The 15,939-nt window shown below is 40.2% G+C and overlaps 1 protein-coding gene across 1 annotated transcript; it reads right to left on the minus strand.

The window, feature by feature from the left end:
* Positions 1-798: 798 nt before the first annotated feature.
* Positions 799-11,749, minus strand: LOC127629167 (UV excision repair protein RAD23 homolog B-like). The gene is made up of 10 exons (XM_052106274.1): positions 11,538-11,749; positions 7,397-7,478; positions 7,090-7,169; positions 4,016-4,203; positions 3,758-3,810; positions 3,395-3,522; positions 3,075-3,210; positions 2,681-2,808; positions 2,345-2,500; positions 799-1,204 (listed from the first exon to the last, which is right to left on the minus strand). Exons 1-10 carry the CDS (start codon positions 11,601-11,603, stop codon positions 1,091-1,093), a joined length of 1,131 nt encoding a protein of 376 aa, XP_051962234.1. The 5' UTR covers positions 11,604-11,749; the 3' UTR covers positions 799-1,090.
* Between the last annotated feature and the right edge of the window lie 4,190 nt (positions 11,750-15,939).

Consider the following 15,939-nt stretch of genomic DNA (forward strand, 5'->3'; position numbering starts at 1 on the left):
TAAGACTTACCTGTGGTTAAAGTCCATCTTGATGTGTATCTGTAGAATTTTATTTTCTTAAAACATCAAGTTATAATATACTGCTCGAGAAGTGTCTCGCCTCAGAAATTCGCGCCTTTTTTTCCTCAAGTCACAGCGTGCGCGCGCTGCTCAGCCGAGGAAAAGCTAAATAAATAATAATAAAATACATTTGACAGAAAACAAATCGACTTCTATGGTGCAGCAGTACTTTTTGTTAGAGTATGCTGACAAATCTCAAGGCACTTTGTATCCATTACTGATCATAACTTTATCCTGAACTCAAGTATTGTTTAAAAATGTTAGCTCTTTGTTTGGCTACTTAAGGTGTGAATACACCTTCAACCTAATATGATTTCAAGCACTTGTTCATTGCACTTGGTTAATTGGTTGTGTATTTACATTGAAGTTTATTTCCCTGTAAAAATTACAAAATAGTGATATTGTCAAAAACACTATTCCACCCTATGTAAATCATACATGCTTTTAATGGTTCTTAACCTGTTGATGGGTTGCGTGTGTCAGTATCACCCATCAGGATTCATGCCTCACCAGTTAGAGCAGAGAGAACAAACCTAACAAACTCTTACTTTGATTGTTTCAAAATCTTTACTGTCATTTAAAACTGCAGTTGATGTATTTGGGATCCCTAGTAACGGTCAACTCAAGAGATATATAGGCTATATAATGTGATTAAACCAAATGTCAGAATCAATCCTGGTTCCAAATTCATGAAACACAAACTTCATCAGCTCATTTAACATGCTAGCATTCTAACAATGGAGAGAAAATATGCTCTTTATTGGTTGTAAAAAAACAAACAAATGTAAAATAATCAGGTAACACACAGGCAAATGTTAGATGAAGCAAAGAGGCTTTTACTGATTGCTGGAGATGAACGATTGATGTCTTCATCTCCAAACAGACGTGCTCATGACATCCAGTGTGTACAATTTAGACAGCCTCTGTGTGTTTGTGTGTATTTGTATAGATTTATTTCTTTTCCAAAATGATCAATCAAAAGAAAAATAAACATAAGAGGAGAAAAAAGATAAGGATGCCCATTCCACCCTTAATCATCATCAAAGTTCTGTTGTAAAAGGAAGTTTGCAGCCAAATTCTCATTCTTCTCACAAGCAAAGTAGGCCTGTATAACGAGTCCTTCTGGGAATCCCAGGGCTTTTAGCTGAGGGAGAAACACAGGAAACATGGAGAGGTTTGGTAAACAGAAACACTCCTGCTGTCCGTTTAGGGAAAATACTTGAGCACCTTTGATCATTTGCCAAAACACTGATCCTCCATCGGTGTCTGTCTCACTTAATTAAAAGATCATAAAAATGAATTTGTTACACTAGAAGTTTTATGAGATGTGACTTTTAGAGACTGTCAATTACACTTTTCACTCAATCCATTATAAACTATTTAATATCGGGTCTACTAATAAACCAACACAGTGCATTCAACAGCAAACAATGGCGTTGACAGGTAAAGTAACAAAACGTTGAGGCATTTATGCAAACAATACAACTATTTTTTACAAACTTTGTTGTAATTAAAATTATAGAATGCTTTTTTTTTTTTCGCCTTTTCTCCCCAATATTGGAACGCCCAATTCCCGCTACTTAGTAGGTCCTCGTGGTGGTGCGGTTACTCGCCTCAATCCGGGTGGTGGAGGACGAGTCTCAGTTGCCTCCACGTCTGAGACCATCAATCGGCGCATCTGATCACGTGACTCGTTGTGCATGACACCGCGGAGACTCGCAGCATGTGGAGACTCATGCTACTCTCCACGATCCACACACAACTCACCACACGCCCCATTGAGAGAACCACTAATCACCACCACGAGGAGGTTACCCCATGTGACTCTACCCTCCCTAGCAACTGGGCCAATTTGCTTACCCCATGTGACTCTACCCTCCCTAGCAACTGGGCCAATTTGCTTACCCCATGTGACTCTACCCTCCCAGGCAACTGGGCCAATTTGGTTACCCCATGTGGCTCTACCCTCCCTAGCAACCAAGCCAATTTGGTTGCTAAGGAGACCTGACTGGAGTCACTCAGCACGCCCTGGATTCAAACTCGCGACTCCAGGTGTGACAGTCAGCATCAATACTCGCTGAGATACTCAGCCCAACCCTAACATTATAGAATGTTAAAATATTCATGATTCTTATGCTTTTATTGTTGCAATCTAAAGATTTTGTTGTTATAACACTTAAAAATAATCGGCATTGACATAAAAATACAGTATATCACAAATGCTGTCTGGTTTTAAGTCACCGACAGAATATGAAAAACAATCTTTAGAATTCAAGGGCTTTACCCTCTCAATGGCTTCTTTCTCCTGGGGTGTGACCTGGATGTAGTTCATGTGCCCGCCTCCTGCCTCAGCCACACCCACACCCCCTCCACCTTGCCCCGCCTCCTGGATGGGCTCATTGAGCATCTGGATGAACTGCTCCTGATGGCTGCTGATTTGCTGAGAGAGGAAACATGAGATAGTCAACAGATGTTGACTATAATTTAATAGTCAACAGCAGGCGCTGGCGATGCACAGTCGAGAAAATCCGGGACTGCGCTAATGACAAAATGGAGTGATCAGCAACATGGACAACCAAAGTATACTTTGAAATTCAGAGGAGTTGGTGCATGTGTGTACCTGCAGGAGCTGAGGGTTCTCTCTGCCGATCTGTTGTAGTAGAGCTGGGAGGAGAGACGGGTTCTGCTGGATGATCTGTCTCATCTGAAGGAACTGCGGCTGGTTCCTCAAGAACTCCAGAGGATTCACTGCACGCACGCACACACACAAGATGGAGAAGCTTACTCTCATCCTCTGATGGTATAACTACAGACTCTTTATGGACAGTCTGATGCATAAAGAGAAACAGCTCCGATATAACTGGCTTTACACAACTTCAAAGCAAGGAAACAGAAAAGTTGTGTTTACAAGTTCCCAGACTGCTACAATGACGACAGAGGACGAACTAGTCACTGAGATGTTCATCACATCAAATCTGTGAAAGATACTTAATGAGAGTTTTGAAGGGTCGCACCTCCTGATCCTGTGCTGGGCTGTGATGGGGTGGTAATGGACGTGGAAGAGAGGCCTGTGGATACAGCGGGAGTGCCACCTGCAGGAGCCACTGGATCAGCACCCCCTACACTGCCCTCTCCCTCTGCGGGTATGCCCTGAAACACACACACACGTTACCATCGAGAACTATCCATGACAACAACATAATTACGCTGCATATGCAGTGAAACAACAAATCAATCCAAAGTGCCAAATAAACGTAAGTTACAATCAGCCAATTTAAAAAAGGAAACGCGTTATAGACGTAAACTAAACGATGAGCTGATTTGATGGTTTCACCGTGAGCAGGTACTCGACGGCGCGGTCAGGATTGTTGAAACTGGCTCTCAGTGCTGCCACCACTTTCTCTCTCTCGTATCCCATCAGCATCATCTCCGTCACCATGTTCTCATACGACTGCCCCGTCACTGAACACACAATCAACAGACAGAATATTCACCATGACATCACAGAAATGGTCCAATCAGAGGGCATGTCTCGTACCAGCTCTGGCTCATCGCATTTTTAAGACATGTCTTCAGTTTTGAAGGTGTTCTGAAGGAACTTCTGTAAATGTGCAAGAACAGGGTATTTCCCAAAAACAAGTGATGGTTTATGTGGAGATTGTGAGCAGCAGAGGTGTGTGTGTGTGTGTAGATTTACCCAGCGCAGCCGTCGCCTCATCAAATATGTTTGCATTTGACGCAGAAACAGAACTGAAAAAGATTCAAACGAAGAAGAAAAAATCATATAAATTATCTGCTGGAGCCCCATCTGAAATATCCTTCATTTTAATTTTGACCCTATTATGTTCAAAATGATGTCCTAGTATGTTCCTCTGAGATTCAAAAATGGGTCGGCATCGAGACACACGGTTTCAGATAAAACAGAAGCTGATCAGATCTGAATGTGTGTGTTCACCTGGCAGGTGTAGAGGGCACGGCGTCGCTGGCTGGCGTCTCCTCGTCAGGTTTGTCTTCTTTCGGGGCGGTCTCAGAGGGGGTCTCAGCGGCCGGGGCGGAGGAGGGGCTCGTGGTGACCGTAGTGCTGGAAGCGGCGCTGGTTGCCGTGGCAGCAGATGAGGGGGAAGATGCAGGGGCTGCTTTAGGCTGCGAGAGACACAACCACATTACTAACAAATTAATATCAACAGAACCATTTTAAGTACACATTGTTATTAGATACTTAATGGTTTAATCTAAACAACCCTTTCAGATTAACATACTAATGGAAGTACGGCAGCATGCGGAGGTCAGCCAATCACAACAGCCCTCTTAATTGTAAGGGGCAGTGAGAGGGTAGAAAACTAAAGAGAAGGTTTTGGTGCAAGAAACATTGACTAACATTACGAGAGGGCTTTGGGGGAAAATATAGAATATGCATCCTTTATTATTTTGATGTCTATTCTACAAGTGAACGAATTAATGGCAAATCAAACTTTTCTGTTCAGCTCATTAGGGCCGTTTTCACACCTGTCTCGTTTGGAACATTTGTTTCGGACCCTAGTGCGTTTTCTCTCTTGACCCGGTCCGATCGCAAACACACTCCGGATCGATTCACTTGTTGTGAGAATGAAATCCGACCCAACATATGCTGATATTTAAAACATTGTTTCATTAGATCTTAAAGGAAATCATATATTGAGAGTGGTGGCGTAGTGGGCTAAAGCACATCACTGGTAATCAGAAGGTTGCTGGTTTGATCCCCATGAGTACAGAGCCCCTTATATAGCCCCTAAATGGTTTTGCATGCAAAAAAAGAACCATGGTGTTACTATAGTAACAGTAGAGTAGTGGTGGTCTAAAGCACATCACTTGTAATCAGAAGGTTGCTGGTTTGGTCCCCACAGCCACCACCATTGTGTCCTTGAGTAAGACACTTAACTCCAGGTTACTCCGGGGGGATTGTCCCTGTAATAAGTACTCGGTATAATACATTGGTAAACAGAAGGTTGCTGGTTTGATCCCCACAGTCACCACCATTGTGTTCTTGAGTAAGGCACTTAACTCCAGGTTACTCCGGGGGGATATTTTATATCTTATATTTTAAGTTAAATATGTCAAAATGACTTCAGGTGTATGAAGCACACATCAATTTATATGATAATTAATCATGAAAACCCTTAAGCTGCGTTCACACTGCCAGTGACTTGCAGTGACAAAACGACCTCATCTCGTTCATTTTCAATGAGAGGACGACTTCCGCCAACACGAGAGATGGCGACCGGATGTGGGCGTGTCCAGCGATGTGACAAAGTTGAGAAATGTTTAACATTATGCAAAGAGCGACAGCCAATACGAGAGAATGTACGGCTCACATGATCCTAATATTTTAATAATAATATTAATAGTAAAGAAAGTGCTGTTTAGACTCTCCACACACACCACTAGCGACCTAACCACTGGCGACGTGCAGCGACAACGTAGCTGTCAGTGTGAACGCAGCTTTAAAGAGACAATCGTCATAAATTGCAATGATTTGACAATTAATCGGCAGCCAAATTTCCTAATCATGACAGCCCCATTTCTGCCTTAACTTTGTCCCACATTATTTTAAAGCTCTCTGATTAAACCACAAGCCCATCTCATGAAGGAAGATTTTTAGATTCTGTTTCTTGCATTTTATCACCTCCACAGAAATCGAGTAGGTGGGCAACTCTGCGTGTATGAACCCGCAATTACAAGGAATATTTGCCATTAGGTGAGGAAGGGGTCAAGTCATTATTCTGGCATCTTTGAGGCCCTTGCTGGAGTATGTGGATGCATGTGATGGATTGTCCTGCATAAAGATCATGGCCATCTTGAATGTGGAGGACTTCTTCCTGTACCACTTCTTGAAGAAATTACTTTCCAGAAACTGGTTTGAGAGTTGAGTTTCAGTCCATCTTCAACTCGAAAAGGTCCAACTTCCTCATCCTTAATGATAGCAGCCCATACCAATACCCCTCCGCCACCTTGCTGGCACCTGCCTTGAAGTAGTGCCCTGTGCCCGTTAGTGATCCAGCCACGGGCCCGTCCGTCTGGTCCATCAAGGGTCACTCAATTCATCAGTCCATAAAACCTTTGAAAATGTAAATGTCATGTCATGAATATATTCAGCGGTGGTCGTGTTTCAGGCTTCTTGACCGTGCCCATGTCTCTGAGCACTTGGCATCTTGTACTTCTGGGCACTCCAGGTAGGTTACAGTTCTGGAATATGGTGGCATTGGAGGATAATGGGTTCCTGGTAGCTTCACGTTTAATTCTTCTTAAGTCTTTTGCAGTTAATTTGCGCCTTTTCTTCTCCAGTTGACTATTCGCAAGGAAACACGTGATTGTCCGGTGGTCACGCCTCAATAGATATTTCAAGAGTGTTGCATCTGTCTGAAAGGCATTTTACAATATTTGACTTTTCAGTGTCAGTTAAGTCTCTTTTTGGCCCATTTTACCAGAGGTAATGAAGCTGCCTAATAATTATGCACACTTTGATATAAGGTCACATATCGCCACACCCTCCCACATTACACAAATACATTTACATTAATGCATTTGACAGACGCTTTTATCCAAAGTGACTTACAGTGCACTTATTACAGGGACAATCCCCCCGGAGCAACCTGGAGTTAAGTGTCTTACTCAAGGACACAATGGTGGTGACTGTGGGGATCAAACCAGCAACCTCCTGATTACCAGTTATGTGCTTTAGCCCACTACCCCACCAAATACATACCACCTGAAAATGATAGGATCCAATAAGCATTCAAGTTTATATGTTTTGTAGTTGGAAACTGTGCATGGAAATAATGATAAGATCAGGTCTTGCAAACCATATAGCATGAAGTCATAAGAATACTATATACATTTGGGAAGATGCCCCCTTCACGTTTTGCTAAATATCTTCTTCAGTTGCATTATGCGAGACTAAAATCTTGAGATCAAGAGGAGTAAAACAAGTCACTCTTTCCATGACTGAACACCAATCACGCACACACGTTGATAAAACTGATAATGTCTCACCTTTGCTACCATAACCACCACAAAGTTCTTTTCCTCGATCTTATACTCCTTGAGCGCCGTGTCATCGTTCAGGATTTTGCCTATGGGGGAAAAATACTTAAAATAAATGACAAGTAATTCATCAGCCTGCAGCGCTCACAGCTGTCTGTCATTCATCAACATCACATGCAGTGAAATGACGACACGCAGTAAATGCATTTTCTGCATAACTATGACGAGAACCTCGTGAGGTGAGATTTCCCAGAGTGCTCCACAAACACGGCCATATAATCACAGCACAAATGCATATTAAACCAGCGTGACGTACCTGCATATATCAACTTCTGTCCAGCCACTGGAAAGCCCTCCTTGCCCTTTTCATTCTCTATTTTTTCTTTTAAAGCTTTTACCTGTGAAACACAGACAACAGTAAGATAGAAAACAAATCAAAGTTCAATCAAGAGTGAGAAAACACAGAAGCACTCAGATCACAGGCTCTTGTTTGATCCAGCACGATGTCCTGAGGTGTAGTGAACGCCACATGTGTGTATATGACGTGCTACTTGTGTTGCTTAACAGACGACGGAAAAACTATTTTGACTTCAACACTGCCAAACGTCTGACTTCACACAACACATGCACGTGCTTTGGAGTAGGTTTGTGAAACTCTGATGACAAAGCGTTTTGCTGTTAAAGCTACAATAAATATAAGAACGCGAGTCGGATACGGGTCATCGATGTTTTGTGTCATCAAATCAAACACGTAATGTGGTGTAACCATCGGGAGACATTACAAGCTGAAGTTCTTGGAAGAAAAACTAATTTTGGCAGGTTCATATGATTTATATGGTATCGCAGAACACAATCATAAAAACTGAATTAACTATAAAATGCTGAATGTCGCAGAATCGTATATATTTGGGATATAATTGATGTTTGAATGCACAATCAATCACAAAATAAATAGATAGAAGAGTGATGTCCAAGTGAGGATTAAATTAACAGTTAATAAAAAGTCTGGATGTGCTGCGCACTTCAAAGTGAGCAGCCCAAATTTACATTTACACATTTGGCAGACGCTTTTATCCAAAGTGACTTACAGTGCACTTATTACAGGGACAATCCCCCCGGAGCAACCTGGAGTTAAGTGTCTTACTCAAGGACACAATGGTGGTGACTGTGGGGATCAAACCAGCAACCTTCTGAGTACCAATGTATTATACAGTGCACTTATTACAGGGACAATCCCCCCGGAGCAACCTGGAGTTAAGTGTCTTACTCAAGGACACAATGGTGGTGACTGTGGGGATCAAACCAGCAACCTTCTGATTACCAGTGATGTGCTTTAGCCCACTACGCCACCACACAAATGACGCACTATGCACTGTACACTTACACTCAGCCATCTTGTATATTCATTTTCAAATTGTAGTTTCAAGTGGAACAATAATGCGTCAGAAAGCATGTTTTTCAGCTGTCGGAAATGACGTTTCAAATGCATTCAATGTGTTGACACTCGCTATAGCGCGTTAGACAACCTCAGTTCAACATATGACATATTATACCTCAAATAATGTACATTTTCACACAGCGTGGGGTGACGGTAAAGCATTCAAATCACACTTGTAAGTTGCCGCATTCACCGTTAATTATGACTGAGTTTTGTCAGGCCCAGATAACTCCGCCCCTTCCGCTACGTAGGGTAAACTCCAGAGTGTAGAGCGCCATCTCTGGAACAGACAAAGTCACGCTACACTCGGAGTTTGTTGCGGTGATGATTTATGCTTTCTCACATTTAACTTGGTATTTGAATCTTTACATTGGGAAAACTGCAATTGAACGGCACTTTATGTTGGACATACAACTTGTGCGGAAGTCTTTAGCTCTGAGATGCAGGTGTCACGCAAACATGTCGACACTGAGGAAGATTTACAGTCAATGATAAACCTTCACTTTTATTCAATATACATTAATGAGTCAAACGTTTCTACATCATATAACAATAAAACCGGTTTAGCAACCATGTGCAGAGACAGACGTACAAACGCAGTGGATTACACTTTCTTTTGATTATCGTAAACATGTTAGCATTGCAGCATCGTTTATCAGATTGGTTGCTATGAGATGTTGACAATCAAGTTACCGCTGAAATTAACAACGTAATCTATCTTCCTCTTTGTTACGTAGTATATAGTTGTCAGGTAGTTGTCACTTAATTTCTAATTCAGTAAAAGTTATGTCAAGCATTTTCATTTTCGATCATCGTTTTCATGATCGATCATCGCGGTCACTTCCGAGTACCTGCATACTCGTGCCCATCCCGATCTTAAAGAAATACTTAATTTAATAAAAATATAATCGCAATGTTCTGTAGAAAAGAAAATGTTGATTAAAGTTTTTTTTTTATTGTGATAAAATTGTATTAAACGTTAAAATACACAATAAAACCGAAAACACAATTTGTTAAAAACTAATAAAACAGGTTTCTTGATGTTGGCATGAGTAGTGCATAATAATCATTATTTCTTAAAAAAAAAATGAAGCAATTTTGCGTCAAAATATTAATATTTGAAAAACGTTTGCACAGCAAAACAGTCACGTGGTGCAACCAACATGAAGATAGCCGTTCTGTTGTCATATGACCAAAAATACATAAAAGAAACACAGAGGACCCATTTAGACCCTTAGAAAAAAACTTGTCATATCATTAAATATCAATATATTAATTGACATTTCTATGAAAAGGCAAATTCTGTTCATGTCAAATAGAGAATCCGTGAGAAAACTAACTAAAAAAAACTACACTCATGTATCCAAGGAACAAAGATAGCCTTTGCTGGTAACATCAAGACATTACATCATTAAATCAATTCCTGTAAATAAAAAGAAATGTATAATGAATACGGCCACAGAAATGACATTTCTACAAACTTGACACACGTGTTTCAAACTAGACTTCTGCTGCCTGTCCGAATAAACCCTATTTATAAGAATAAGATGTTGCAAAAGTGCAACGGGTCCATAAAGATAAACTGTGACAAACCAGCAAAGAACAGGTGATACGTGGACTAAATAAATCCTGTGTCTTACTTCCTAAAGGTCTGGCTGACCTTTGACCCACAACTGTGTTGTTGTTGTAGTTTGGTATTTAAATGGGCAGGCCGTGTCTATTCATACTGCACAAATGTGTCATTGTGCCACAGATATTAAAATGAAACATTATATAGATGACACATCTGAAAATCTCCAGAATTACTCACACAAAACAATCCTCCCTCATCCACTAACATGAGATGCAACGGCGTTTAGAAAACGCTACTTATTTACCGGATAACAGAGACCAACAAACCAGCAAAACCAATCACTGCGTTCAGAATTAGAGGTCGACCGATATATCGGTTTTACCAATTAATTGGTGCCAATAGTGCTTTTTGGAACAATCGTTATTGGCAAAAACATTGATGATTGCTACAGATAGTTTTTTCATCATTTTGTAATTTCAAAATAAGAGTCACTGGTGTGTTTCGGGCTTGTTTATACAAAAGTCGTGCATTATGAACCCAATCTTAATTTTTTTTCTGGTTATTTTGAGAATTTGGGATGAACAATAAAATGCATCTTAGATTTGATTCATTTAGGACTCTTTGTCTGTACCCGTCATAGGAAGTAAACATTTATAATTTTTTTTGACATTCTATAAATCAGTATTAAAAACTATCAGCCAATTAATCGGTTATCGGCATTTCCCACTAATCCACTATCGGTCGACCTCTATTTGAATAGTACAGTTCCACATGACAGTCAGTACAAGAACTACACTTTTATGTAAAGCAATCTGAGAAACCATTATACAGACATTCCATCCACAAAAGTTCAATAATTGCAGTTTGAACGTTTGTGACACCTCTTGAAAGGCCAATCAAATTAGATGAACAAAACACAAACTACTGGTTGGGGAATGTGTTTGGGAAGTACCTATCAAGCCTCTAAAGTAAATCTGTTTATTAAAGACACAGAAAACTCAATGAAAAGCAATCATATCACCAATTCATCTGTATAACTGCACATTTACTCTAGAACTTTAATAACATACCATGACATGCTAAATAAGCAGAATTTACCCAATAATTGTCAACTTGGCAGCGTTAAATTACATACTGACGTTTAAAGTTTATTTAGATTTTTTAGAGTACCTACAGTGGTTTTATATTTAATTTAGACACTTTGTTGCAACTTTGGTAAAATATAAAAACTCAACTTTGTGAGCAGCTAACATGCTAAAGCTAACACGGTTTACGGAGTATAACAAACAGCGGCACACACCACCGGAAATGCGTCGATATGATCATATAAAGCGCAGTATGACATATTTGTGTATGTTTTGATGAGAGTAAATTGTGTTTTGTGTGTTTTACGGACTGTGAGTAATGTGTTAGCCGTTAGCCACTAGCAGCGCGCTCGTCTCTCACCGTCTCCTCCGCGTCGATGTCGATTTTAAACGTCTGCTGCTGGAGGGTTTTCAACGTGATCTGCATTTTCGTGCTCTTCTGTGCGGCCGGTGTGGAGATGTACCGATGGCTGGATCGCTGAAAGTGTTTTTTCCGCCGTGGCTCATCACAGCCTGTCCGCCGCCATTACGCGCATAAACACTCGACGATCCGCCCCCCTTGCACCTCACTGCGCACGCGCTGCGCACACTGATATGTTTGCGTCACTGCGCAGTCGAGCATAAATCATTGTGCTGATGGGAAAATGTAGTTTTTACTGGCCCGCGATTGACCCGCGAAAGAATCTTGAGTTTACGGTAATACCACTGCTCGAAGTGGTGCGGTGTTCTGTCGAAGTCTGTTCCCCATATGTTTTACCTTTGGTTAATGTTCTCCATAGTGCTGCTAAACATTAAACATAGGAGGAACAGACTTCGACAGAACACTGGTACATTCAGGCACTTATTCTTCCATAGAGAGAGGCATCAATATCATCGTGGCCGCAGTGCCAGATTTCAAGATTTAACCAATAAACTTTTTGAAATTTGTATTGATTCATTCGAACCGTTTCACAAAGCCTTTGCAAAGCATTGAACTAGTGAGAAATTTTCTTAAAAGAATTGTAAGGCAAGTAACGGGCGGATCTAGGGTCAGTGGATAACTGGGGCTTAGCCCAGACCTTTGCGGATACATATATATGGGGCCATTGCCATCCTTTGATGAAATAATGTAATTTAATAGACTTTATAATTATAGTTTTAATGTAACATCTGTGGAGTGTCAGTCATATAGTAAATCTTTAAATATGTCTGAAACTAAAACTAAGAGGTCCCACAAATTTTTGTCTCGCCTCAAATATGCTTAAATATGAGACGTTGTGTGTTTTTTACACTGTAGGTGTGTCCCAAATTACAAACTATACACTAGCCATGTAGTATATTTATTTTCAAATTGTAGAACCATCACAAATGGAACACTCAACGTTTAACACGGAACACGGTAGCATTCAAAGTATAACAGTTGACGGAAGTGACGTTTCAAGTGCATCCAACGTGCTTTAGAACGTTAGCCAAACTCAAGTCTACACTTGGATCTCAAATAACATCCATATTCTCACAGCGTGAGGTGATGGTAAAGCATTCAACTCACATTTGTAATGTGCTGTCTTCGTTGTAGCTTTGCTAGTTGCTACCCAGAGAGTAAACATACGTTTCTGAGATGTCTGTTTTAGATCTTTTCATCTGGAAAGCATCACATTCTAAATAACATCTGCCAAACATCAGAGATCAGATTTACAAACATTTTTAATCATAAACATCCCAAAGACATCTACTGAAAGTTTTATTGACATCCGAGAGAAAACGTCAATTAGATGTGTTGCAGATGAGCTAACAACCTAAAAAATACATACATACATACTTCTAGATGTAAACACGCACATCAAATAGACATCTTGGCGATATACGTCTGCTATCAGGGTACATTCTCCATTATTTACAATTTTTTTGTCAGGACAGCTTTGCTGCCAGTTAACTCCGCCCTTTTTACTATGCAGGGCAAGCCGTGAGCGCTGAGTGCATGAAGTGTCCAACATAATACACTCCGTTTTGATGGCTGAAGCAGAGCATCATCTGGGTACCTTTAGTACACTTTTAGTAGCATTTTCTGTGTAAAAATACTACTTGCATAACTTGCATTACAAAATAAGGTAGAACAGTACAGTAAAAGTGTGGAATAGCATTCTGAGTTTATATACTTCTCAACACAATTGTACAGAGCGGTTATCTGAGTTATCGTAGACTTTATCAGTTCAAACCAGTCTGGCCATTCTCTGTTGACCGCTCTCAACAAATGTTTCCATCCACAGAACTGCCGCTCACTGGATGTTTTTAGTTTTTTGAGTAAATTGTAGAGATTGTTGTGCATCGAACATCCCAGGAGATCAGACAAAGAAATACTCAAACATCTGGCACCAACAATCATGCCACGCTCCAAATCACTGATCACACTTTTTCCCCATTCTGATGGTTGATGTGTCCATTAACGAAAGCTCCTGATCCATATCTGCATGATTTATACACTGCACTGCTGCCACATGATTGGCTGATTAGATAATCGCACGAATGATTGTTGCTGCCAAACTATGAAAAGTAATAATTTCATTAGCAGTTACAACAGTGCTTTGGTTGAAAGAGATCTAACGTTTAGTAGCCCTATCTTTATATGATGTTTATCTTCCATTTTCAATCTTCAAAAAGTTTGGCCTTAATACATTTTTTTCTAAATAATTTAGTGAGAGTTTTGTGTTTGGAAGTTCGGGGAACAGACACAGTCTCTATGTGTTGTAGTTTATGTGACCTGTGTGACGTCTCAAGGCAGCTAGCAGACGTTCGATTTAGCCAGTTTGTCTGCTTCCTGACCTGAGCCCCAGTTAGTCAAATACTATCACTGTTAAGACTATGAGCCAAATGACTAGAGAGGAGAGCGGCACTCCTTGGGCAAAGTGGAAAAAGTGGAAACGCAACAGATGCACAAACAATGGGGGCTTCCGCCTGCAGCCGAGGCCCGCTCAAAGACTCTCCTGTGTACGTCATTCAGACCCTGTGTGACTCAACCGCAGACACAAACTGCCAAGAGACACTATGTGATTCAGGCAGGACCGCATAAATACATTGAACACAGAATGAAAATTATCACACACTGAAAATGTTATCAATAATCACATTTCACAAAGCAGAGCTCCAACAACTGAGTATGATTTTAGATTCATTGTGGCGATGACAGAGCACACGCACAACATAATTGTACAAATTAAGATTAAAGTAAGAGGTTTGTGTAAATCACTTTGAGCAACAGTAATAATATACATTGAAGGGCATCAGTATAAATTCTCATCCTTTCATTATTTTTAACAGAGAGTCCCTAATATTATTTGCACAGGTTAAAACAGTGTTTCAGAAAGTCTTCAGAATGTGAGAATAATGAATAATACAACAGACTCTCCACACTTCTCAATAAAAGATGAAGGGTTTGTCCAGGAGGACGTGACCTGAAGGAAAGGTCACCTCGATGTCCAGAGTGCACTGCGGGGGATCAGATCCAGGACCACACCTGAAGGGACCGTCTAACCTTTAAACACCCAGAGGAGAACCGACCTCCACTCGTTTAATCACCTTCATATCATATTATCAGCTTTAGCAAAAATACTCATTACAACTGCAACTTTAAAGGAATAATTCCCAGATAACTCATTGGGGTTGCATATCCACAGTTTTCACTGATGATTCTGAGACTGTTGTCTTCTTCCTGTCTCCATAAGAAACAACCAAAATGAGCATTTCAGATGGAGAACAACTATTTGAAGTGTTAGCTGGAGGTCTAACGGGAAGAACGGGACCCAGTCTTCATCATCGCTTTGCATGAGGACACTGTTTGTGAAAGGATATGCAAGTAAAAATAATATCATGCTATTAAATTGCATTTATTTGAATGCAGTTAGTAACAAAATTATATCAAAAATGGCTTTATTACATTTGAACATCTTGGCCGAGTTGATTACAGGCATACTGAATCAAGTTAAATGTTGCCCACCAATAATTTCTTCACTGTAAACTATATCCCTTTACAATAACTTTTATTAACATCAACAAACATTAGTACATTATTTAAAAATAAATTAATTAATACAATTAAAACTGCTGCACTGCCCATTTCCAACATTGAGATCTGCCACTGAAAAGAACCCGGAAGTGCGGTCGCATGCTGTGTGACTTCAAAGTAATGTAATCTATTTGTGAAACATAATATTAACTCAGTAAGATATGCATAAAAATATGTTTATATAAAAAAAAAACTTTGTGTATGCGTTGGTTATTTTTATCCCGTCTGGATAGTGCAGTCACATTTAAACCGCTCGCTCATAAACGCACAGCTCCCGCTCAAACTGACAAAAAAGACGCGCGAGCGTCACATTTCAAATTGCAACGGTCACACAGGTCGGTTCAGCTGAAAGCCTGAGAGAGCGACATTACCATGGTAGGCTAAGCTATTTATTTTGGACTTTTGGAAATCTAATCATGAGAAACTAAGAATATCAAAGAGAGGAAACCCAGACAGCAAGCCAACATTGAATAAACATTGTTTTTCCATCTGAATCATCATTATGGTTGATGTTGAAATTTCAATGCAAAATAAATGTTGAATCACCGTTACCATATCGATGAAAACCTGATGTTATTAATGTTGATGGCAACAATATTGGAACAACATTGATCTATAATGCATTGATATTTGGTTTATCGCTGAATGTGTTGAAAAGTCATTGATTTATAGTTGACCGGGAAATATGGTTGAAAATCCATCGATTTTTGGTTGACCGGGAGAT

This window comes from Xyrauchen texanus, chromosome 35 (assembly GCF_025860055.1).
Source record: "Xyrauchen texanus isolate HMW12.3.18 chromosome 35, RBS_HiC_50CHRs, whole genome shotgun sequence".
Classification (NCBI taxonomy): domain Eukaryota; kingdom Metazoa; phylum Chordata; class Actinopteri; order Cypriniformes; family Catostomidae; genus Xyrauchen; species Xyrauchen texanus.

What these genes read in the sequence shown, in the direction of transcription:
- LOC127629167 (XM_052106274.1), bottom strand. Translation starts at nt 11,603, where the DNA reads ATGCAGATCACGTTGAAAACCCTCCAGCAGCAGACGTTTAAAATCGAC. An exon ending in ACATCGACGCGGAGGAGACG is followed by an intron (nt 7,479 to 11,537) that starts GTGAGAGACGAG and finishes TGTGTTTCACAG; the next exon opens with GTAAAAGCTTTAAAAGAAAA. An exon ending in GCCCAGCACAGGATCAGGAG is followed by an intron (nt 2,809 to 3,074) that starts GTGCGACCCTTC and finishes GCGTGCGTGCAG; the next exon opens with TGAATCCTCTGGAGTTCTTG.